This window comes from Leptopilina heterotoma, unplaced genomic scaffold (assembly GCF_015476425.1).
Source record: "Leptopilina heterotoma isolate Lh14 unplaced genomic scaffold, ASM1547642v1 Lhet_81, whole genome shotgun sequence".
NCBI lineage: Eukaryota > Metazoa > Arthropoda > Insecta > Hymenoptera > Figitidae > Leptopilina > Leptopilina heterotoma.
Window position 1 is genome coordinate 1,092,281 of NW_025111185.1, and position 21,162 is coordinate 1,113,442.

At 23.8% G+C, this 21,162-nt stretch overlaps 1 protein-coding gene across 2 annotated transcripts; it reads right to left on the reverse strand.

Annotated features, from left to right (window-relative positions):
• Nucleotides 1-2,328: 2,328 nt before the first annotated feature.
• On the reverse strand, nt 2,329-21,157 carry LOC122511363 (coronin-7). 2 transcript variants are annotated; one of them, XM_043626549.1, is made up of 18 exons: nt 21,012-21,157; nt 19,745-19,957; nt 19,404-19,552; nt 18,998-19,184; nt 16,771-17,068; nt 16,302-16,557; nt 15,450-15,602; nt 13,176-13,610; nt 12,351-12,978; nt 9,997-10,110; nt 9,730-9,900; nt 8,854-9,292; nt 7,238-7,376; nt 6,860-7,066; nt 6,552-6,687; nt 6,197-6,327; nt 5,994-6,083; nt 2,329-4,122 (listed from the first exon to the last, which is right to left on the reverse strand). In XM_043626549.1, the coding sequence occupies exons 2-18, from the start codon at nt 19,902-19,904 to the stop codon at nt 4,114-4,116; spliced, it is 3,702 nt and encodes a 1,233-aa protein (XP_043482484.1). In that variant the 5' UTR covers nt 19,905-19,957; nt 21,012-21,157; the 3' UTR covers nt 2,329-4,113. The 2 variants fall into 2 exon arrangements, with proteins under 2 accessions (XP_043482484.1, XP_043482485.1); XM_043626550.1 differs by lacking the exon at nt 13,176-13,610 and having other exon boundaries at nt 21,012-21,155.
• Nucleotides 21,158-21,162: the final 5 nt, after the last annotated feature.

Genomic DNA, 21,162 nt, shown 5'->3' on the forward strand with positions numbered 1-21,162 from the left:
GATTGAGTTTTTTTGAATTTAACTAATCTACTCGTACTTATAATTAAATTATATAAGTAAAGAATTTTTTTTTAATACAAAAAAAGTATTTTCATTGTGAAGAAAATGTCTTTTCGTTTAAATAATATTTAAATGAAAAATAATCTATATTTGTAAAATAATTGTTATATTTCGAATATCTGTTAGCAATTTGAAAATAGTCATTTTTCTTTACTTTTTTGTTTCTTAATTTTTAAAATAATTTTTCTCCTTTTTTGAAATGTTTTGTTTCAAATTATTTTATAATTACTCAACTTATTTTTAATTAAATTAAATTAAATTTTAATAAAATTTTTGAAAATAATTCAATTCTTCAGAGAAAAAATACCGAATTGAAATTGTATTGAAAGTAATTAAAGTGTTTTTTAAATAGAATTTTATCTAAATTTTTTTTAAATAATTCAATTCATTCGAAGAACTTTATTATAGTTTATAAGAAATAATTAAATATCTGGAAAAATTTTATTATTTATGAAAATAATTGAATTTTCAAGAAGAGTTCTATTAAAAATTTTGAAAATAATTTCATTCCTGCAAATAATTTTATTGTTTATAAAAATAATTGAATTAATATAATTTATTCTTTACGAAAATAATTAAATTATTATAAAAAAATTAATCAAAATTTCTGAAAATATCGAATATTTTCGAAGAATTTTATTAAACTTTATAAAAATAATTTAATTCCTGCGAATAATTTTATTATTTATGAAAATAATTGAATTGTTTTTATTTTTTAATTAAGTTAATTATCAAAATTTAAAAGATTGAATTCTTTTGAAGTTTTTTTTTATTTATAAATACAATAAAATTATAAAGAATTTTATCAAAACTTTTCGAAATTGAATTATAATATTTTTATTTTTTAATTAAATTACCTATGAAAAATTTTGAAAAAAGTGATTGGATTTTTGCAAAAAAATTTATTACAATTTTAAAAAAAAATTGGATTTTTGCTATATATTTTATTATATATGAAAATAATTGAATTTCTTATGAAGAAGTTTATTAAAATATTTGAAAATAATTGAAATTTTTCGAGAAATTTCATTAAAATTATAACTAGGTATTGAAAATAATTTTATTCTTTTGTGAAATTTTATTGAGATTGTATTAAAAATAATTTTATTGCTGCGACGAATTTTAATAAATTTTTTTTAAATAATTGAATTCTTAAGCAGAATTTTATTATTTTTATAAATAATTGATTTCTTGGAAAGAAATTTATTAGCATTTTTGAAAATAATTGAAATTTTCGAGGAACTTCATTAAAATTTGTAATGAAAATAATTGAATTTTTTCGAGAAATTCAATTACAATTGTATTGAATATAATTGAATTCTTATAAACAATTTTATAAAAAAATTTTTAAGTAATTGAATTTCCACTCAGAATTTTACTATTTATAAATATAATTGAATTTCTGCAAAGAATTTTATTATTTATGAAAATAATTGAATTTTTTGTGAATAAGTTCATTAAAATTTAAAAAAATGAATTTTTTCAAAGAGATTTTATTAAAAATAATTTTATTCTTGCAAAAAATTTTATAAACATTTTTGAAATTTGAGTTCCTGTTCAGAATATTACTATTTATGAAAATAATTGAATTTCTTTGAAGAATTTTATTATTTATGAAAATAATTGAATTTCTTTGAAGAATTTTATTATTTATGAAAATAATTGAATTTCTTACGAATAAGTTCATTAAAACTTTTGCAAATATCGAAAATAATTGAATTTCTACAATGAATTTTGTTATTCATGAAAAGTAAAGATTTAAATGAAGGGAGAAAATTGAAAAATATAATTTTAATGGTAGGAATACTTTATAGATGAAATACATGTAGGGTACAAAGTCAATACAAATAATTTTTTATATAAAAAGTTGAATCAGGTATAATAACTCAGCATTGTCTCCTCAAAGTTGGTGCAATTATTAATATTAGACAACGTGAGTCTTTACAGAAGGAAATATTCCTTATTTTGGAAAAAAGGTATAAAATACGTCTTTCATTAACTACATGTTTACAGTTCAAGACACTAAAAATTAATGCAAATCGTTAATACTATTAAATGCAGTGTCTTTTTTTTTAAATTAGCTTACGAAGCTTTTTTTAAAAAAACCTAATTCTTCCTCACATTTCAAATTTTTCATTTCAACAAAATTACAATAAATAAATACAGTAAAAAAATTTTTTTTTCCACATTCAGTTGAAAACACAATTTTAAATGTATATTAATATTTTACGTTTTACGTAGAATTATACAATTTCATTAATTTGTCAATTGTCAATTTTTCAAATAATTTTTCACATAATTTTTCAATTTAGTTTTTAATTATTAATTTTTCAATTAAGTTTTCAGTTAAGTTTTCAATTTATAGTATTTTAGAAATATTATTATAAAATGAAATACTTTTTCAAGACCTGAGTACCATGAAATTTTTGGCACTTGTTTATTTATTACGGAAAACCCGTCAACTACCAAAATGGAAATGAAAATTTCTTTCTCATAATAAAATACTTCGTAGCAAAAATGTTTTTATCTTATTCGGTTACATATTCAAAAATGTTATTGTATCGAAACAATGTAAAAAGTGGAAAATAGACGCGACTCTTGAGATGCACAGTCCACTCATTATCTATTATAATAATTATTTCTTAAATATATTGTGTGGTACAGTTTCTGATTATTATTATTATTATTATTATTATTAATAATATTATTATTATTACTATTTTTGTTAAGCATATTTAATAATTATCAGTATTTTCTTAATTATTGATAATTTTTAATATTTCTCGTTTACTATCTTATTTATCGATATCTTCCCTTCTTAGAGTAATAAATTTTTAGTTCAGTATGTGCGTGTAGTTTTATAAGGTATAAAGATTTTCATCCAGTAACAATTACTAATATCACACATTTGATATAACTTTACATCAATGTGATTGCAATGATGCACATTTTCTTTTTCTTTCTTTTCTTTTTTTTTAGTATATAAAACTAAGATACCAATTTGATAAATATATTTGTCATTAAACATTTTGACAAACTTAATTTATCAAAATAATTATAAACGGATACATTTTTTTTTATAAAGAATAAAAAATTGCGTTTTCAATATTTTCAATTGCACACATACCTTTAAATTAAATATTTTGATTTTTAAAATTACAATTAGAAATTATATTCAAATCCTTTTTTACGGTTTTGTTATTATTAAAGTCAATACTTTAATAAAATAACTGAATTAAATTCCTGTTGAATTTTTACATGAAAGTCGAGAATAATCGATTTCGAAAGACTTGAAATTTTTATAGTTTCAGATGAGTCGCCTTTTTTTCGCTTTAAATAATATTTGATTTAATCTAAAAAGTTCCCAATACACTAATGTATAAGATTCGTACACTATATTAATGAGTTATTGGTTTTTTAATATTAGGCATAATGGAAAATACTAAAAAATCACCTCCAGACTAGAGCTATAATCACGTATGATTTCTTTTTAACTTCATTCGTTATACGTCAAAAAAAAAAGGAAAAAAAAATCCCATCGAAAGAAATATGTATTAAAGAAAAATGGTACTTGTTTCTTTTTGACTAAATATAAATTTCATTGAGCAAAAACATTGTCAATAATAAAAAGTTTGTCTTGGACATTATTATTTACTAACAGTTTGAGTAACCTACATATTATAAATATTAACTTAACTTTCTTTTTTACGCTAATTTACCTGTCGTTTCACAATTCAATTAGGCGTAAAATAGTTTGGCTACTCTATGGAACAAATGTAAATTCAAGAAACAAAAAATACATTTACAATTAGACAAAAATGATTTTAAATAGAAATTGAAACAAAAAATAATTGCTGCAAAAAAGCAGGAATAAATAGAAAAATACATTTATGGCACGGCCCAGAAAACAGAACCATTCGAAGTTTAAAAAAAAATTAGTACATAATTAGACAATTCAAATAGCAATTTCTACTAATTGTCAATCAGTTTAATCAAGGATAAATTAATCTATCACCGAATTTCGTGACTTGCTCTCTATATTCCATGTTGCATTCAATCATCCTGGAAAAAATCGTTTATTTTTAATTAATATCAAATTTAGCTTCATTTTTTAATTAATAAACTCAATTTTATTCCCTAATATTTCTAATAACAGGGTTGCCACAAATATTTATTTTATTTTTCTCTGATTTCTAGTCAAAATTCTCACTTTTTCCCTGACCCTAAAAAATATTCTGATTCACTCTAAAAATTATTAGAAACTCAAAAAAATATTCTTTTACATTTATTTACAAATTTCATTAATTGTAAAATTATTCAAAAACATCAATAATTTCTTTTTTAAATAAATATTTAATCATTATTATATAATAATAATTATTATTTTTCCGTGGGAATTAAAATTCATCAATACATTCAAATTCAAACCTTTTTGAAATTTGCTATAATTTAAATTATCATGAAATTTTTCAAAAAAAATTTATTATTTACAAAAATCCTAATAATATCCTTCGCAAGAATTCAATTCTTTTTAAAAAGTATAGTAAATTTTCTCATAAAAATTCAATTATTTGAAAAAATTTGTAATAAAATTCGTTGCAATAATTCAATTATTTTCAAAAATAATATGTAAATCGATTATTCGGTAATTCATTTTTTAATCAATTTTTATTTAAAAAATTCTAAAAGAATTCAATTATTTAAATTAAAAAATAAATAATTTGTTAAATAATTGAATGTTTGTTAAAATTGAATTCTCATAAAGAATTTTATCAACAAATTTTTAAATAATTAAATTATTTTGACAAATTTTAATGAAATTTTTAAGAATAATTATCTACATTTATCAAGGAATTTAATTAAAATATTGTATCAAAAATTAATTAAAATCCTGCCATGAGTTTTATTATTTATGAAAGTAATTAAAAATTTTCCCAAAAATGTTATTAAAATTTTTCTAAAATAATTCAATTTCGGTGAAGAATTTTATTATTTCTAAAAATAATTAAATTCTTGAAAAGAACTTTGTTAAATTTTTTTTAAATAATTGAATTTTTGCGACGAATTTTACAAAATTATTTTTAAATAATTGATATTTTTCGAAAAATTTTTTGAAATTTTTTATATTGAATAATTGAATTCCTGTGAAAATTTTATTACTTATGAAAACAATTGATTTATTTCGAAGAAATTTATTAAAAATCTTGTAAATTATTGAATTCCTGTGAAATGTTGCTAAGAATTTTATTAAAGTTTTTAAAAATAATTGAAATTTTGACGAGAATTTTTAATAAAAATTTTAAAATAATTTATTATTAAAGAATTTTATTATTTATAAAGATAATTTAAATTTTGACAACAATTTATTTAAAATTTTGGAACATAATTGAATTTCTGCAAAGAATTTTATTACTTTTGAAAATAATTTAATTCTTCCAACGAATTTTATTCAAGTTTATAAAAATAATTGAATTTCGGTGAAGAATTTTACTATTTCTAAAAATATAATTGAATTTCTGCGTAAAATTTTATTACTTTTGAAAATAATTGAATTTCTAGAATTATTTGTAACTTTTCCAAAATTCAATTTTTTTTTAGTATTTTTAACTAAAATTCTTTTATCAATCTAGTATTTATGAAAATTATAAAAATGATTCATTAAATAATTTATAAGTCATAATTTTATGATAGTTTTTATAAAATTAAATTATTTAAAAAGAAATTATTGTCTGAAATAGAAAAAATTCAAGGTTTTGTATTAAAATTCGTGGTAATTTCATAGTTTACGAGGCAAACAAAAAAACATCAAAATTCAGAGTTTTTTCATGAGTTTTTAAAATTCAATTTTTTCCAATACTTTTACTAAAAATCCCTGACTTTTCCCTGAATTCCCTGACCTGTGGCAACTCTGTAATAGAAAAAAATTATTTTACCCATTCGTGTTCGTCCACACCATCCATTTGATCTTGCTCCAAAGGGCACTGAATAACTTCTCCCAAAAGATTGCTCAAAGTTTTTTGAATCTGTCACAAAAATAAATTTATGTAAAATTAAAAGAAAAATATATTTTGAGAAAAATAATTTAACAGTAAATTTAATATTAACTAGGTATTTAATTAACAGTTAATTTAATTACCTCATTTGTTTTAGAATGACTAGTGATATCTTGATTCCATCCTGACCTATTGAATGGCTGTGATGAATTATGAAAATTTTGCTTTGCAGCTACAGGAGCTGTGACAACAGCTTGTCCTTGATTTTCAGTCACTGGTGACAAAATGAAAAACCAAACGTAAATAAACTACAGAAAATTAAAAGACTACTTATAATTTTTCTTTTTCACGCATATTCGATAGACGTTTTTTCTCTCTCCCTCTCTCTTTCTCTGTCGTTTAGTAAATATAAGGAAGAAAAGAAAATTGAAAGCATAAAAATTAAAAGAAATTCAATCATAAATTTCGAGCAAAAAAATTCTAAATTAAAATACTAACAACAATCCATTCCCGGTGGTTTGAGGCTGATTCTTGTTGGTTGTTTATTTCCTCCTTCAAACCATTCGCCGGAAGTCATTGTGTATTTCCAAGTGATTTTCGTCGGTGGGAAAAGATCGTCTTGGAAAAGTTCACTCTGTGAAAAGAATTTATTTATAGAAGACATTATTTAAACTTTTAAAGAAAACATTATTTATACAAAAACGTTTATTTATGAATATGAATATTTATGAAAACATTATTTGTAGAAAACAAATATACGAAAAATAATTTTTCGATTGAAAAAGAAAAATATGAAGATAACTTACTTTGATTCTTGGTACTGTAAAACTCAATGGCTCTATGGTGTTATTTGTGAGCCTCAAAGCAGAAGCGAATTCAACACTCGCGACGTCGCATTTATTTTTCGGTAGGAATGACAGTCCCTGATGTAAAGTTGCACACCGATGATGACTTAGAGGACAACAATAAGGAGCTTCCTCAGTCACTTCAAAAGCGTAAATTGTCGAATCGCCCTGAAAAATTAAAATTATTTTTAATCATCACATATTTGCAACATATTTTTTTATTTCATGTTCGTTTTTCATTTTTATTTTATTTGTGTACTACTTATTAAAATAAAAACAAAGAAAATAAATATAAATAAAGAACTAAACAAAAAAAGAAAAATAATAAATAATACCTACCCGACCAGTGAGGAATAAAGTCGAACTATCCTCGTCGTAGAATGGCATCAAAATTGCCGGCGATACATCCAAACCAACTGTATTCAATGAAGAGTTAAGATTATCCGCCTTGAAAACCATAATTTGTCTTTCTGAAACTCTGAAATCATTTTAAGTTATTTTTAAATATTCAACGCACTAAACTTGAAATATTTTTAAACAAATTTTCTAAACGTAAGAAATTATGATCCACTTCGTTTCGAATGTTTAAATGTACGAAATATTTTTTATTCAAAATATTTTCATAAATTACTGATTGCGATAATCTTCTATATTAATAATCGTTGGTAAGTTGCTGTTTGCTTTTTTGTTTCCTAAATTTTAAAATAATTTTTCTTTTCAAAATTAATTTAATTAAATTTTAAAATTAATGTATTGAAAATCATTGAATTCTTGTAAAATATTTATAAAAAGATTTGAAAATAATTGAATTTCATGAAGAATTAAATTATTTTCAATAATTGCAATAAAAATTCTTTTAGACAAATTATAAATATGTAATAAAATTTGTCGCAAGAATTTCATTATTCTCATGAATAATAAAATTGTGAATTATTCACTTATTTTCAATGCAATTTTAATTAATTTCTTCAAAAATTTCAATTATTTTTTAAAATCTTGTAAAAATTCTCCGAGAAAATTTAATTAAAACTCTTGAAAATAATTGAATTTAAATAATATTTTTTTTAAATAATTGTATTATTTCGAGAAATTTTATTAAAATTCTATTAAAAATAATTGAATTCCTCCGAAACATTTTATTATTTATGAAAATAATTGAATTCTTTTGTAGAATTTTATTATTTATGAAAATATTTTAATTCTTGTGAAGAATTTTCTTATTTTTGCGAAAATAATTAAATTCTTGCGGAGAATTTTAGAATTCATAAAAATAATTGAATTTTTTTGAATGAATTTTATTAAAAATTTTGAAAATAATGATTTTTTTAAAAAGAATTTGATTAAAATTGTTGAAAATAATTGGATTTATATTAAAATTCTTGAAAATAATCGAATTTAAATAATATGTTTAAAAATAATTGTATTCTTTCGAGAAATTTTATTAAAAATGTTTTGAAAATAATTGAATTGCTCTAAAGAATTTTATTATTCATGAGAATAATGAAATTCTTGCGACAAATTTTATTAAAATTTTTGAATAATAATAAACAAAGATATTTAATATTATCTACTTAATAAGTGAATTTTAAAAATTTTGAATCTGTAATCATTCAAAAATTGGTGTTTATTCTTGAAAATATAAAATTTTTTAATTTACTAAATAATAAGAAATGGAATACCGCGTTCCGCGCGTATCATTTGCTAATTAAATATAAATAATTTCGTACTTTTTTGTACGAAAGGGCTTATCTCGTTAATAAGTAAATTAATTAATTAAAAACTTAAATTTTACGTTTAGAAACTGTAATTAATTTTTTTTAATAGCGAGGCAAAATTATTGTGAAACAAATTCAATTTGAAGAAGTAAATAAATTCAGTTCATTTAAACGTTCGGAACTTAGAGATCAGGATAAATTACAGATTTAAATTTTAAAATTAATAATTGTTTTACGCACTTGTCAAATCCCATGACAACCAAATAGCGTCCATCGAGTGCCCAGACAATTCTCGCTCCCCTCGTGCCCACTGGACCTTTGCCCTCGCGAATCGGCGAGTCATTGCTTCTTGGTTTGTATATTCGTATTTTGCCATCCTTACAAGTACTGGCGAGATACTGTCCACATGGAGACCACGCGAGACTGAAAATTTGATCCGTATGTCCCGTGAGTGTAATTTTTGCCTTGACAAATTCACCGGAAGTTAAGGGTTCCAAATCCCAGATTTTCACGCTCATATCATAGGAAGCCGAAGCCAGAACATTCAGCGCTAATGGATGGTATTTAATGAGATAAATCTTGTCCGTGTGCGCCTCAACAGTAAAAGCTGGCTCGTTAGTTGGTTCCGTTAAACCTGTTGCTGGAATCTCCCACAGTCGAATCATTCCATCGTCACAAGCTGCAAAGCAAAGTAAACAATTCACTATTGAATCAAATTTTTCGTTCAACTCGAGTAAATTAGTCGAAATTTAATTTGCTACAGAGCAAATTAGTCTATTCTGTGTTCAAAGAAATTTTCTTTTAACTCGATTAATTTATTCCAAACCGAATCGATTTTCAGTCAATTTAAATTTTCTTTCAATTCGTGTTTAATCCAAATTTAATCAATTTTAATTTTCTTTTCAATTCCAGAATTATTCGAATTATTCGTGTTATTATTCGAAATTTAATCAATTATGAATTAATTCAAATTTTCTTTCGATTCCAGTAATTTATTCAAAATTTAATCAATTTCGAATTAAAAATTTCATTACAATGTTGATATTTATAACCAATGAAAAAAGAAAAGGGAAAATAAAGAAAGGAATTTTTTTTAACAAAGAAGAAAATATTTACCGACAGCAAGTCGTTGATTGTTAAATGGATCCCATTGAAAATCCATAACAGTTGCGCCGTGCACTAATGCAGGCATGACACCATCCGGCAGTCTTCCAGTTTTTTTTAATTCTAAAACTGCTATTTTACCACCTGGTCCACTTAGAGGCACTGCCACTCGATCCGCATTTGCTGAAAAATTAAAGATATATTCAAGTTGATTACTTTAAATATTTTGAATTTTACAATTATTATTATTCATAAGATAATTGAAAATAAATCACTAACCATGAAATCCATCGCACTCTCCTGATATTTGTCGACTGATATTCCGAATATTTTCGATATGAGTTGATTTATGACCGGGAGTTCCTTTCAAGTGTCTAAATTTCGAAACTCGGCCTGCAAATTAAAATTAGTTGATAATTTAATTATTTAATAATCGTAGTAATTTAATAATAATATAGTAATTAATTAATAATGTAGTAATTAATTAATAATTCCCTAGACTTCTGTCAAGATAGAATAATAACAAAAATTAATTAATCAAAATTGATTCAAATGAAAAATAATAATTTAAATTGTAAATTTGTTATTTACAAAAAAAAATTCTAAAACTATGTAGAATCGAAAAATTAGTTTTTAGAAATTTTATATCAATTTTGTTCTCATTAATTCAAATTTTTACTGATTCGGACTTAGAGAATAAGATTTGTGATACAATTTTTAAAAGAAAAATTTAGAAATAATTTTTTTTTTATAATTTTGCGTTAACAAAAGTAAATATTTTTATAATTTTAAAATACATTTTTCATTAAATAAATGTTATAAGTTTTGTAACTTTTTTAATTTTTATTCTGAAATAATTAATTCTTGCATTAAATTTTATGAGAAATTAGATTTTTTAAAAATCATTTCAATTCGAAGAATTTTATCAAAATTTTTGGAAATAATTGAATTCTTTCAAGGATTTTAATTAAAATTTCTGAAAATAATTAAATTACTTCGAGAATTTTTATTAAAATTAAATTGAAAATAATTGAGTTCAGACGAAGAATTTTATTATTTTTAAAAATAATTGAATTCTTACGAAATATTTCTAACTTTTCAAAATAATTGAATTTTTGTAGAGAATTTCATTAAAATTTGTGAAAATAATTGAATTATTATAAAAATGTTATCCAAGTTTTAAAACGTAATTGAATTCTTTCAAGGATTTTATCAAAATTTTTGAAAATAATTGAATTTTTACGAATAATTCTATTAAATTTTTTTTAAACAATTGAAATCTTGTAACGAATTTTATTAAAATTCTATTGAGAATAATTTAATTCCATTAAAATTTTTGAAAATAACTAAAAAAGTTTTAAACTGTTTTGAAAATAATTTAATTCCAATTAAAATGTATGAAAATAATTTAATTCCTACGGAAAAATTTATTACCTATATATAAAAAAAATTGAACTCTTGCGGAGAGTTTTATTAAAATTGTATTAAAAATAATTGAATTCTTACGAAAAATTTTATTACTTTAAACAATAAATGAATTTTTGCCGAGAATTTATTAAAATTTGTGAAAACAATTCAATTCTTTTATTAGAAATTTAATTAAAATTTTTGAAAATAACTAAATTGTTTTACGAATAAGTCTGTATAATTTTTTTGAGAACAATTGAATTTTTTCAGGAATTTTCTGAAATTTGTATTAAAAATAATTGAATTTCATTAAAATGTATGAAAATAATTGAATTCCTACCAAGAAATTTATTATTTTGAAAACTACTTAAACTCTTGCGGACAGTTTTATTAAAATTGTATTAAAAACAATTGAATTCTTACGAAATTTTTATTACTTTTCAAAATAATTGAATTCTTGCCCAGAATTTTATTAAAATTTCTAAAAACAATTCAATTCTTATTAAGAATTTTATTAAAACTTTTTAAAATAACGGAATTTTTCCTCGAATAATTTTATTTAAATTTTTTTTAAAACAATTGGATTTTTTGAGAAATTTTCTGAAAATTGTATTGAAAATAATTGAATTTCATGAAAAATTATGAAAATAATTGAAATTTTATAAAAATTAGATATATTGGAAATAATTAAATTTATACGAAGATTTTATGAAAATTTTTGCAAATAATTGAATTCCTGCGAAGAATTTCATTAACATTTTGGAAAATAATAAACAATAATGATTAATTAATTAATTAGTTATAATAAGTGAATTTTTTAAATTTTGGTTCCGAAATTATTCGAAAATAAAAAATGTTGTATTTTGCTTATTAATAATTAATTAATTAATAATTTTGTAAATATACGGAAAAAATATGGAATAACTTTTACTATTTACAAAATAAAAACTAAATAGTCTGGAATTTCTGCCCATGGCAACAACGCGATTTACAACTTTTATTATTTCTAAAGTTAATTTTGTAACGTTCAAAGTAAATTTTACCACAATGCTGACAAAAATTTACTTCGAATGTAACAAAATTTACCTTGAAAATACCAAAAATTGTAAAGCAGAAATGCAAAAAAGTATCTATTTAGTATTTACTGTAAAAGTAGCAAAAAGACACTTTCTTCGTTTTTACCATGTAAACAAAAAATGAAACCAAATTATCAAAATTCAATTTACCGAAAACAGTAGATGTTCGTTTCGGAGTAGGCGTGGGTTCAGGCTTCTCCAGCCTAGGATCCATGCTCTGTTGTCGTAAAATTGGAACACTCTTCTTAACTTCCTCCTCCTTGATAATTTCATTTTTCGTCTTGAAGGAATCCCTTCGTCTCAATGGTGTTGGCGATCCCATTGCCTTCTCCGCTAAATTGCCATCTGTCACTGACACCGAACGACTCTCATACAATCTTCTTCTCTCGGCAATTGAATTTCTATTCACGTTTCCTCTCTCAAAATTCCCTGAATCCTCATTCTCAGGAGATTCATCTTTTACTTTCGACTCAAACAATTTACGTCTCTCCGCAGTACTCGGTGTTTTTGGCTTATATCCAGAATCACTGGAGTTCGCGTCCTCCTCTATGGAACTCGAATCACTTTTTCCATTTTCAACCTCCTTCACTCGATCATTCTCTAAAGTTGGCGATTTTTCTGCATCAGTCTTCTCTGAATTGGCCTCCGTCTGTATGTTGCAGTCATTTAAATAGCCATTATTTTCATTTGTCGGTGCCACGGGCACGGAAAATACTTTATCGAAAGAGAATTCCTGGTTACCAGATTTCGCCTGGAATGGTTTCGGTCCTAGGCGAGGCTGTGACACAAAAAAAAAAAAGATTTTCAGCGATAGAATTAACATTAACGATTTAATGAATAGAGAATAATTTAATTGTTGGAATAGAATAATTAACGAATAAAGAAAAATGTAAATTGTTGGAATATTTAGAATGAAGAATCACACATTCATACACGCAAAAATTTTAACAAAAAAAATTGTATCCTCAGTCGAACCTTGTATCCTCCGACAATGTTTGGATTAACGGACGTTACCACGGAACCAGGACTCGGAGTAGTTCGAGGACGTGCGACAGGTTTTGGTTCCTCTTCAGAAAGACTATTTGCACGTGAAGCACGAGGCAATGGTTTCGGTGGCGTTGGATGAGCACCATTTTGTAATTTAAACTTTTCATCTTCCTTATCAGTTTTCTCCAATTTTTCTGGCTTCTCTGGCTTTTCTGTTTTCTCCGGTTTCTCCATTTTATTTACCTCCTCCTCCTCCATTTCTTCGGCAAACTTTTCAATTTTTGGATCCTTCTCTTGAATGATGGCTTGCACTTTCGAATAACCTTTTGGCGCTGTGATGGCAATTGACTTTTGCTGTCGAGTCATCTCCACTTTGATTTCCGCTTGATTATCTTTCAGCGATGATAAATTCCCTTTGTGTACCTGAACGTAATTAAGTTCCTCAGTGATTTGGCGGCATAATTTTTTTTTTTTTTTTTTTGTTTTTTTCAAATAGAAATTAGCTTTCACACTCTATACAGGAAGGCGTATTTTTATAGAGAAGATACACAACGAAATAAAATAACACAATATTTACAAAATCATAAGACTAATCAGAATCATAAGACTAATCGTAATCATAAGACTAATCATAATCATAGGACTAATCATAATCAAAATCATAAGACTAATCATAATCATAATAATGAAAAACATACAATGTACAAATATACAAATTATTTACAAATTATAAGTCTCAGTTTTACAATTCTTACTGAATTTTTCTTAAATCTAAAACAGAAGGAAAGCAAACAAAATAAAGAAACAAACGCACATTACACTAATAAAGTAATTTTAGATGTTTCGGAAAATATTATTCAAAGTTAGTAAATTTTTTTTATTTTTGCTACTCTTATTGTAATTTTTTGTGTTAATTTACACAATATAATTTAAATATTATTTTCGAAAACATCGGTGTTTATAATTATGTACATAAAATAATATCACTAATCAGATACATACAACCAATTACCCACACGCAGTAAAATAAAAATGTGAGATTAATAAATAAGCGAAAATCTTATATTATGAATACATTAAAAGTAAACATTGAAGCTGAATTTACAAAATCATGCAAAATGTGAAACATAATTTAAATACAAATAAGAAAAACCTCTGAAGATAATCCTAAAGTTCTGAATGTTCCAATTTCTTTTCTGTTTTTTTTTTTGTCGAACGAAATTTATTTATTTGTTCCTCAAATTAAATTTTTATCGCAATAATTTTGTGTCACACTCGAAAAAAATTATAAACTTTTTAAATGTAAAATTCAAGTTTTTAATTTCGTAATTGTATAATTAAAGTTTCTACTTTCGTAATTGTAAAAGAGAAATTTTTAATTTTACATTTAATTATTGCAAACAGTAATTTATTGAAAATATTTTCAATAAAAAATATTTCCTGCATTTGAACGTTCAGATCTTTGTTAATCGTCTCTTAAGAAAGAATCAGATAAACAATCAAAACAAAAAATTTTCTATTTCAAAAAAAGAGTCATTTTTTGAACGTCTGTCCGATTCTTAACTTTTTACTACTAAAAAAATTTACAAACGAATATTTTTGTTGTAGACACGATCCTAAAGTTCCAAAGACTCATGAACGACGATATTTTTATTACTTCTTTTAAATTTAAATTTTATTTGCAAAATATTATTTTTTATAATCATAGACATAATTTTTATACTAAATAAATTATTACTTCTTTTAATTTGAATTTTATTTGCAAAATACTACTGTTTTTTTATAATTAAAAACTTATTTTTCAACTAAATAAATTATTACTTCTTTTAATTGGAATTTTATTTGCAAAATATCGTTTTTTGTAAATAAAACCTTAATTTTTAACTAAATAAATTACTACATATGTACTTCTTTTAAAAAAATTTAAAAAATAAAAAATTAATTTTAGTTATGCAAAATATTGCTTTTTGTAAATAAAAACTTAATTTTTAACTAAATAAATTATTACTTCTCTTAATTTGAATTTTATTTGCAAAATATTTTTTTTTATAATTAAAGACTTAATTTTTGATTGAATAAATATTCAGTTACTGAATTTTTCCCTTCGGTCGAGTAATTTTCAAAAATATTGAAGCAAAAAAAAAAAAAATATTTCGTTCACTTAAACGTTCGAAACTTTAGAAAAAAATTTGTAGCCAAAAATATTCATTACCTTATGTGCTATTAATTTTGTTTTCAAATTCCAGATCAAAATCAACTTACCGTCATTGCCTCTTCGCCTTTTGTTCTCTTGGAGGGATCCAGAGAAATTTTCGGAACTTGTTCATCATGTCCCTTAATCCATGCAGCGGCGGTGTTACTACTAACACAACCGGTCGTATCTGGATAAATATCCGCGTGGAAATCTCGGTAAGTCTGAAAGAATTTTTTAAAATTTAATAAATTAATTATAATTTAATAAATAAATTGAATATTTATTAATTTTAATAACTATTTCTTTACCAGGATGTCAAAAAAATATCTCTCTATCATTGCTCCTCTAAAATTGCCAAAACTGAATTTTTCCTCGTAAAATCGACATATTTTTTGAACAATTAATTTTTTGTTTAAAATATAAAACATTCGCAATTATTTACAATTTAATTATTTAATTACAATATTAATTATTTACTGATCTAATTATTTACCCTTTATTAATAATCAATATTGTCAAAGTGTAAATAATTATTTAAGGTCATAAAGTTGATTATAAACTGTGTTTAGATTTGAGTGCAAATGTTGTTCTTTAAATAAAAAAATGTACAAAACAAACTATGATAAGATTAGCAGAAAAAATGCAAATATTGGACTTTAAATAAAAAATTTTACATATACAGAAAAATATGACAATATTAGCAGAAAAAAAAGTTCGACAATTTTAAAGAAACAACGTGAGAGTATATTTATTTATTGATTTTATTTCGACAATAAAATAAATACAAAAATATTAATATTTCTACGTTCATTTTATTTTCCTAATAAAATGAACGTAGAAATATTAATATTTTCGTATTTTTTATTATTTATTAAAATAAAACATAAAAATTGAGAAAACGTTATCAAATTTGATCTTACTTTTCGTGGAACTTGATACATAATGGGAATGACCATATTCGACGTTAACTGCAATAATCTGTTAACTTCTGCCTGCATCACGTTCAATGCTCGTTTTGGCACTAAGCAAACACCTTTAGTTTGCTCTCCGCTGTGACGAATTCCCTCCACGAGATAGGGATCTTTTTCCGTTACTTCCATATAAATAATAGTGGTATCACCTTTGCCGGCCAGGAAAAGCATGTTCGTGTCCGGATCGAAGAGAGGCATTAATATTCTGTTTAAGAAAGAAATCGATTATTTTTATTAAGCGAATTATTTATTTCTCATCAAAATAGAAGAAAATTTCTATTTATCTTTTATAAGATAAAAAAAAATAATCTTTTTTTTTTTAAAAAAAGCTTTAAAAAAGCTTCCGCATGAGGAAGGAAAAAATTTACAAAAAGCAAAAAATGAATAATTTTTTGCAAACATTTTTTTTATCACTCACCCTGTGCTGCAATCGAGCTCCAGAGTTTTGATCGGATCATTGAGATTTCTCAAATCCCTAATGCAAACTTGACGAAGTCGTGCCGAATCAAAGCCGGTGGTTAATAAACGATCGCCGTTACCCAGCCAAACGATTCTCGAATCTTTTATACTTTGGTGACTCGGCGATGAGTTGACGATATTTTTCGGTGCTCGAGGATCAATAATTCTTATCTGTTTATCCTTACAAGATGTTGCGAGCATTGTGCCGTCTTGCTTCCAACTCACGGATTGTATCACGTCCGAATGCTCAGTAGTCGCTGTAAAAAATTAAACAGAGTTCTTTATAATATTGACGTTGGGTTTCTTTCACTTTTTCAAAATTTGAATTTTCAATAAATTATAGTTTTTTTTAGAAATTAATTAGAATTATAAATTAATTTAGAATTACAGAAGAATTGATTTCAGGGTTGTCACGCTTTTGCTCATTTCAAATTCCCTTGCTTTTCCAGGTTAAAAAAAAGGAATTTTTCCAGGTTTTTAAAACTACATTTATATTTTACAAAATTAAATAATTAGTAATTCTAATTTTTCCATAAGAATTAAGATTTTCAAAAATTACAAATTCAAACTTTTTTCAAATTAAACAACTTATAAAAAATTGTTATAAAACATGAAGAAATCGATCACTCCGAGTCGAAGCCTCGGAGCAATCGCTATCTTCATGTTTTATAATAATTAAAAATAAGCGAGTGAAAAAATAATTATTTTATATTATAAGAATATTGTTACTGTAACTTATTCAACATTATTTTCATCACTTCAATTCAATTATTATTTTCCAGAATTTTTAACTAAAATTCTTCTCTAAATGAATTATTTTTAATAATTTTTGAAAAATTTCTTTGAAAATTTTCAAATCCTTTTGTTTACAATTCAATTTTACGAAATTTCATCGAAATTCTTCAATAAATATTAGAAAATAAGAACTTCAAAGAACTTAAAAAAAATTCAATTAAACTTTTTCGAAAAAATAAAACCTACACAATTTTTAGTTAAAAGTATGAAAAATTCAAACTTTTGACCATGATTGAATTTTAGCGAAGAATTTTATTACTTTTGAAAATATTTGAATTTCTGCAATCATTTGTAGTTGCTTCAAAATTCAATTTATTTTAGTTATTAAAATTTTTTTAAAATCTAGGTTTTTTAAAATTTCTAATTAAATTAATTTAAAATTGAAATTTTACAAAATTGTAAATTAAAATCTTTTGAAGTTAATTTACTTATAAAAATTGTAAACGCAACTCTTTTAAAATTGAACTAGTTTTTAAATATTGAAGTAAAATTAGATTTCAATTAGATTTGACGAATTTTAATAACATTTTTAAGAATAATTTCATTTTTCGAGAAATTAGATTAAAATTGTATTAAAAATAATTGAATCTCTGTAAAAAAAAATTTGATTGAATTCAGAAAAGTTATAGAAAATAATTGAAATTTTGTCAAGAATTTTATTAAAATTTTTGAAAATAATTGAATTTTGCAGAAAAATTTTATTAATTATAAAGTTAATTGAAATTTTGAAGAGAATTTTTTTAAATCTTTTGACCATAATTGAATTTCTGCGAAGAATTTTATTACTTTTTAAAATAATTGAAAATTCTTGAGACGAATTTTAATATTTCTTTTTAAATAATTGAATTCTTTTGTGAGATTTTATTGAAATAGTAGATATTGAAAATAATTGAATCTTGATAAATTATTGAAATTAATTAAAATTCTACAAAGAATTTTATTAAAATTATTTTGAAAATAATTTAATTTTTTGATAAATTTTAATAAAATTTTTAAGAATAATTTCAATTTTTACAGAAATTTTATTAACATTGTATTGGAAATAATTTATAATTGATAATATTTTGTAAATAATAGAATTCCAGTGAAATTTTTATTATTTAATTCATTAAAAATTGAAAATTAAAACCTTCTGAAGTTTATCTATTTATGAAAATTGTAAACACAACTCTTTTAAAATTCAATTAATTTTGAAATATTTAAGAAAAATTAGATTTCAAAAATAACCAGAATAACTTTAGAAAACAATAATTTTCCAGGATTCCGATCAAAATTCCCTGACTTTTCCATGTTTTCAGGTTGCGTGGCAACCCTGGATTTATAGAATCAATTTAGAAATTAATGTTCGATAAAAAATTCATTTCTAATAAAAGAAAATAATAAAAACGTACAGAAAAGTTCTTTTTGAGAAAGAACGTCCCAAAGGGAGAGATTGGTGTAGGAGACGGTAGTTAGAAGATGTTCTGCTGTGGGATGCCAACGAACCACTTCGACTCGTCGTTGTCGATGGGAAAATGTACATTCGGGATTGCAAAGTGATTCCTCCAGTCCACTTTCCGGAATGTGCCACAATTTCACCTATTGTTAGAATTAAGAAAAATTAATTTTTCGTATTTTACCAAATTTGTCGTATTTTTAATTCTTTTGTCGTATTTTTTAGTTTGTCTGTCGTAATTTCAGTTCCTCCGTCGCATTTCTAGTTCCTTCGTCGCATTTGTAGTTAATTTGTCGCATTTTTCGTTCATTTGTCGTATTTCAGTTCATTTGTCAAATAAACGGTCTTTCTGTTGCACTTACAAGACAATCCTGAGAACCAGTTGCAAGTAAACCGTCATGAAACGGTGAAAAGTCCATGTCAGTTACTGTATCCGCATGGGCGTGCAATAAAGGCATCGTCTTGCTTTTTCTACCGCAATCTTCTAACGGCAACACTGCTAGACTAGATCCTATTAAATAAAGACATTTTAATTAAACTTAATTCATTAAATTAGAAAATTAATAAAAAAATACAATCTTTCGTCTCTAAGGCAAGCAAAATTACACAAAATTTGTAGAATTTAATTTAACTTGAATACCAAATGTATAATCAAAATTCAAAATACGTTTGACAAGTCTTCAAAAAAGAAAAAAAGAGTTACCATTGTGGTCGACATTGAATGCCATAAAAGCGGCGGAAGCTGCAATATTATTGCCGTATGTTTGATACGATCCGACGAAAATATCGCGGATGCAGGATTCTGGCTTTGGTACAATAGGCGCAGCATTTTTGTATTTCGATGCCTTAAACCGCCAAGCCATGTTGCGATTTCCACTTTTTACAGCCTAGCACTCTCTTTCTTGATTCATGTAATCTGGAAAAAATTTGAAAACATTTAGAAATTAAAATTCAAAAAACTTGAAATCAAAAAAATTTGAAGACAAAATTTTTAAATACTTCAGATTTTAATTAAAAATATACATTGTTGCTCCAATCTCGGCTGAACAAATAAAAAAGAAAGCTTAAAAAAAGAAAAATAAATAAACAAATAAATAATTAAACTAATAAAACAAAAGAATGGAAAGAAAAAGGATTTCTGACGCATTAAATTGGTAGATATTTAATTATAAATTCCAATTTTGATAATTCATAATTAAAATCATCTGCTTAGTTTTCTTCTTCCAATACAAAAGAAATCGATATTATTATGTAAGTAAATTTACACGTGAATAAGTTCACTTCAATCCTTTTAGTGACCATGACCTTCAATTTATTTCCTTTTAAATATTATGTAAAATATATAAAATTCTCGCAATTTTTTTTCCAACATAAATTGAAACATTTATCCTATTTTTACCCAATTCAAGCATAAACATTATTTTGGTGTTAAGTTTCCAGAAACCGGTTTGTTAATCTATTTGCATTTATTTTCTTTTTAATATAGTTCACAAGGAATTGGAAAAAAAAATGTATTGAAAATAAGAACCTTGTAATAATTATAAACCCTCACAATTAAAAAAAAGACAATACAAAAATAGTTTGTAAAAAGGGGAATAATAAAAAAAAAATAAAACACTTTCCTTGGGAAATATTTAAAAATAGATTCTTTCTTTTGTGGAAAAAATCCGAAAATCTATTGAATTTCTTTATTTTTTAGGGTGTTTTATTATTTAATAAAACACCCTAAAAAATAAAGAAATTCATGTAATAAAATACTAATAAAATTTGAAGCTTTTAAGAATTAACAGAGCCGGCAGGAGGAAAAACTGCATGACTAATAATTTCTTTTTTTGGGGGGGGGGGTGAGGGTGGCACCCCACCCTTAGTTTCTAACACTAACACTGAGTAAAATTTTTCAAATATACAATAATGTTGAAGATGAAAATTTTACGTGCAATTAATATTGTTTAATAATTAAGAATACTCACGAATTATTAGTTATAAACAATAATGGCACACTGTTGACAAATATTGTAGAAATGATTTGAAAATTCAGTAAAAAAAAGCAGTATATAAACACACGGGTAGTGGCAGGCGTCTGTCGGGATGACAGCCGGAAACGGGAAACCTCCCCTTCTT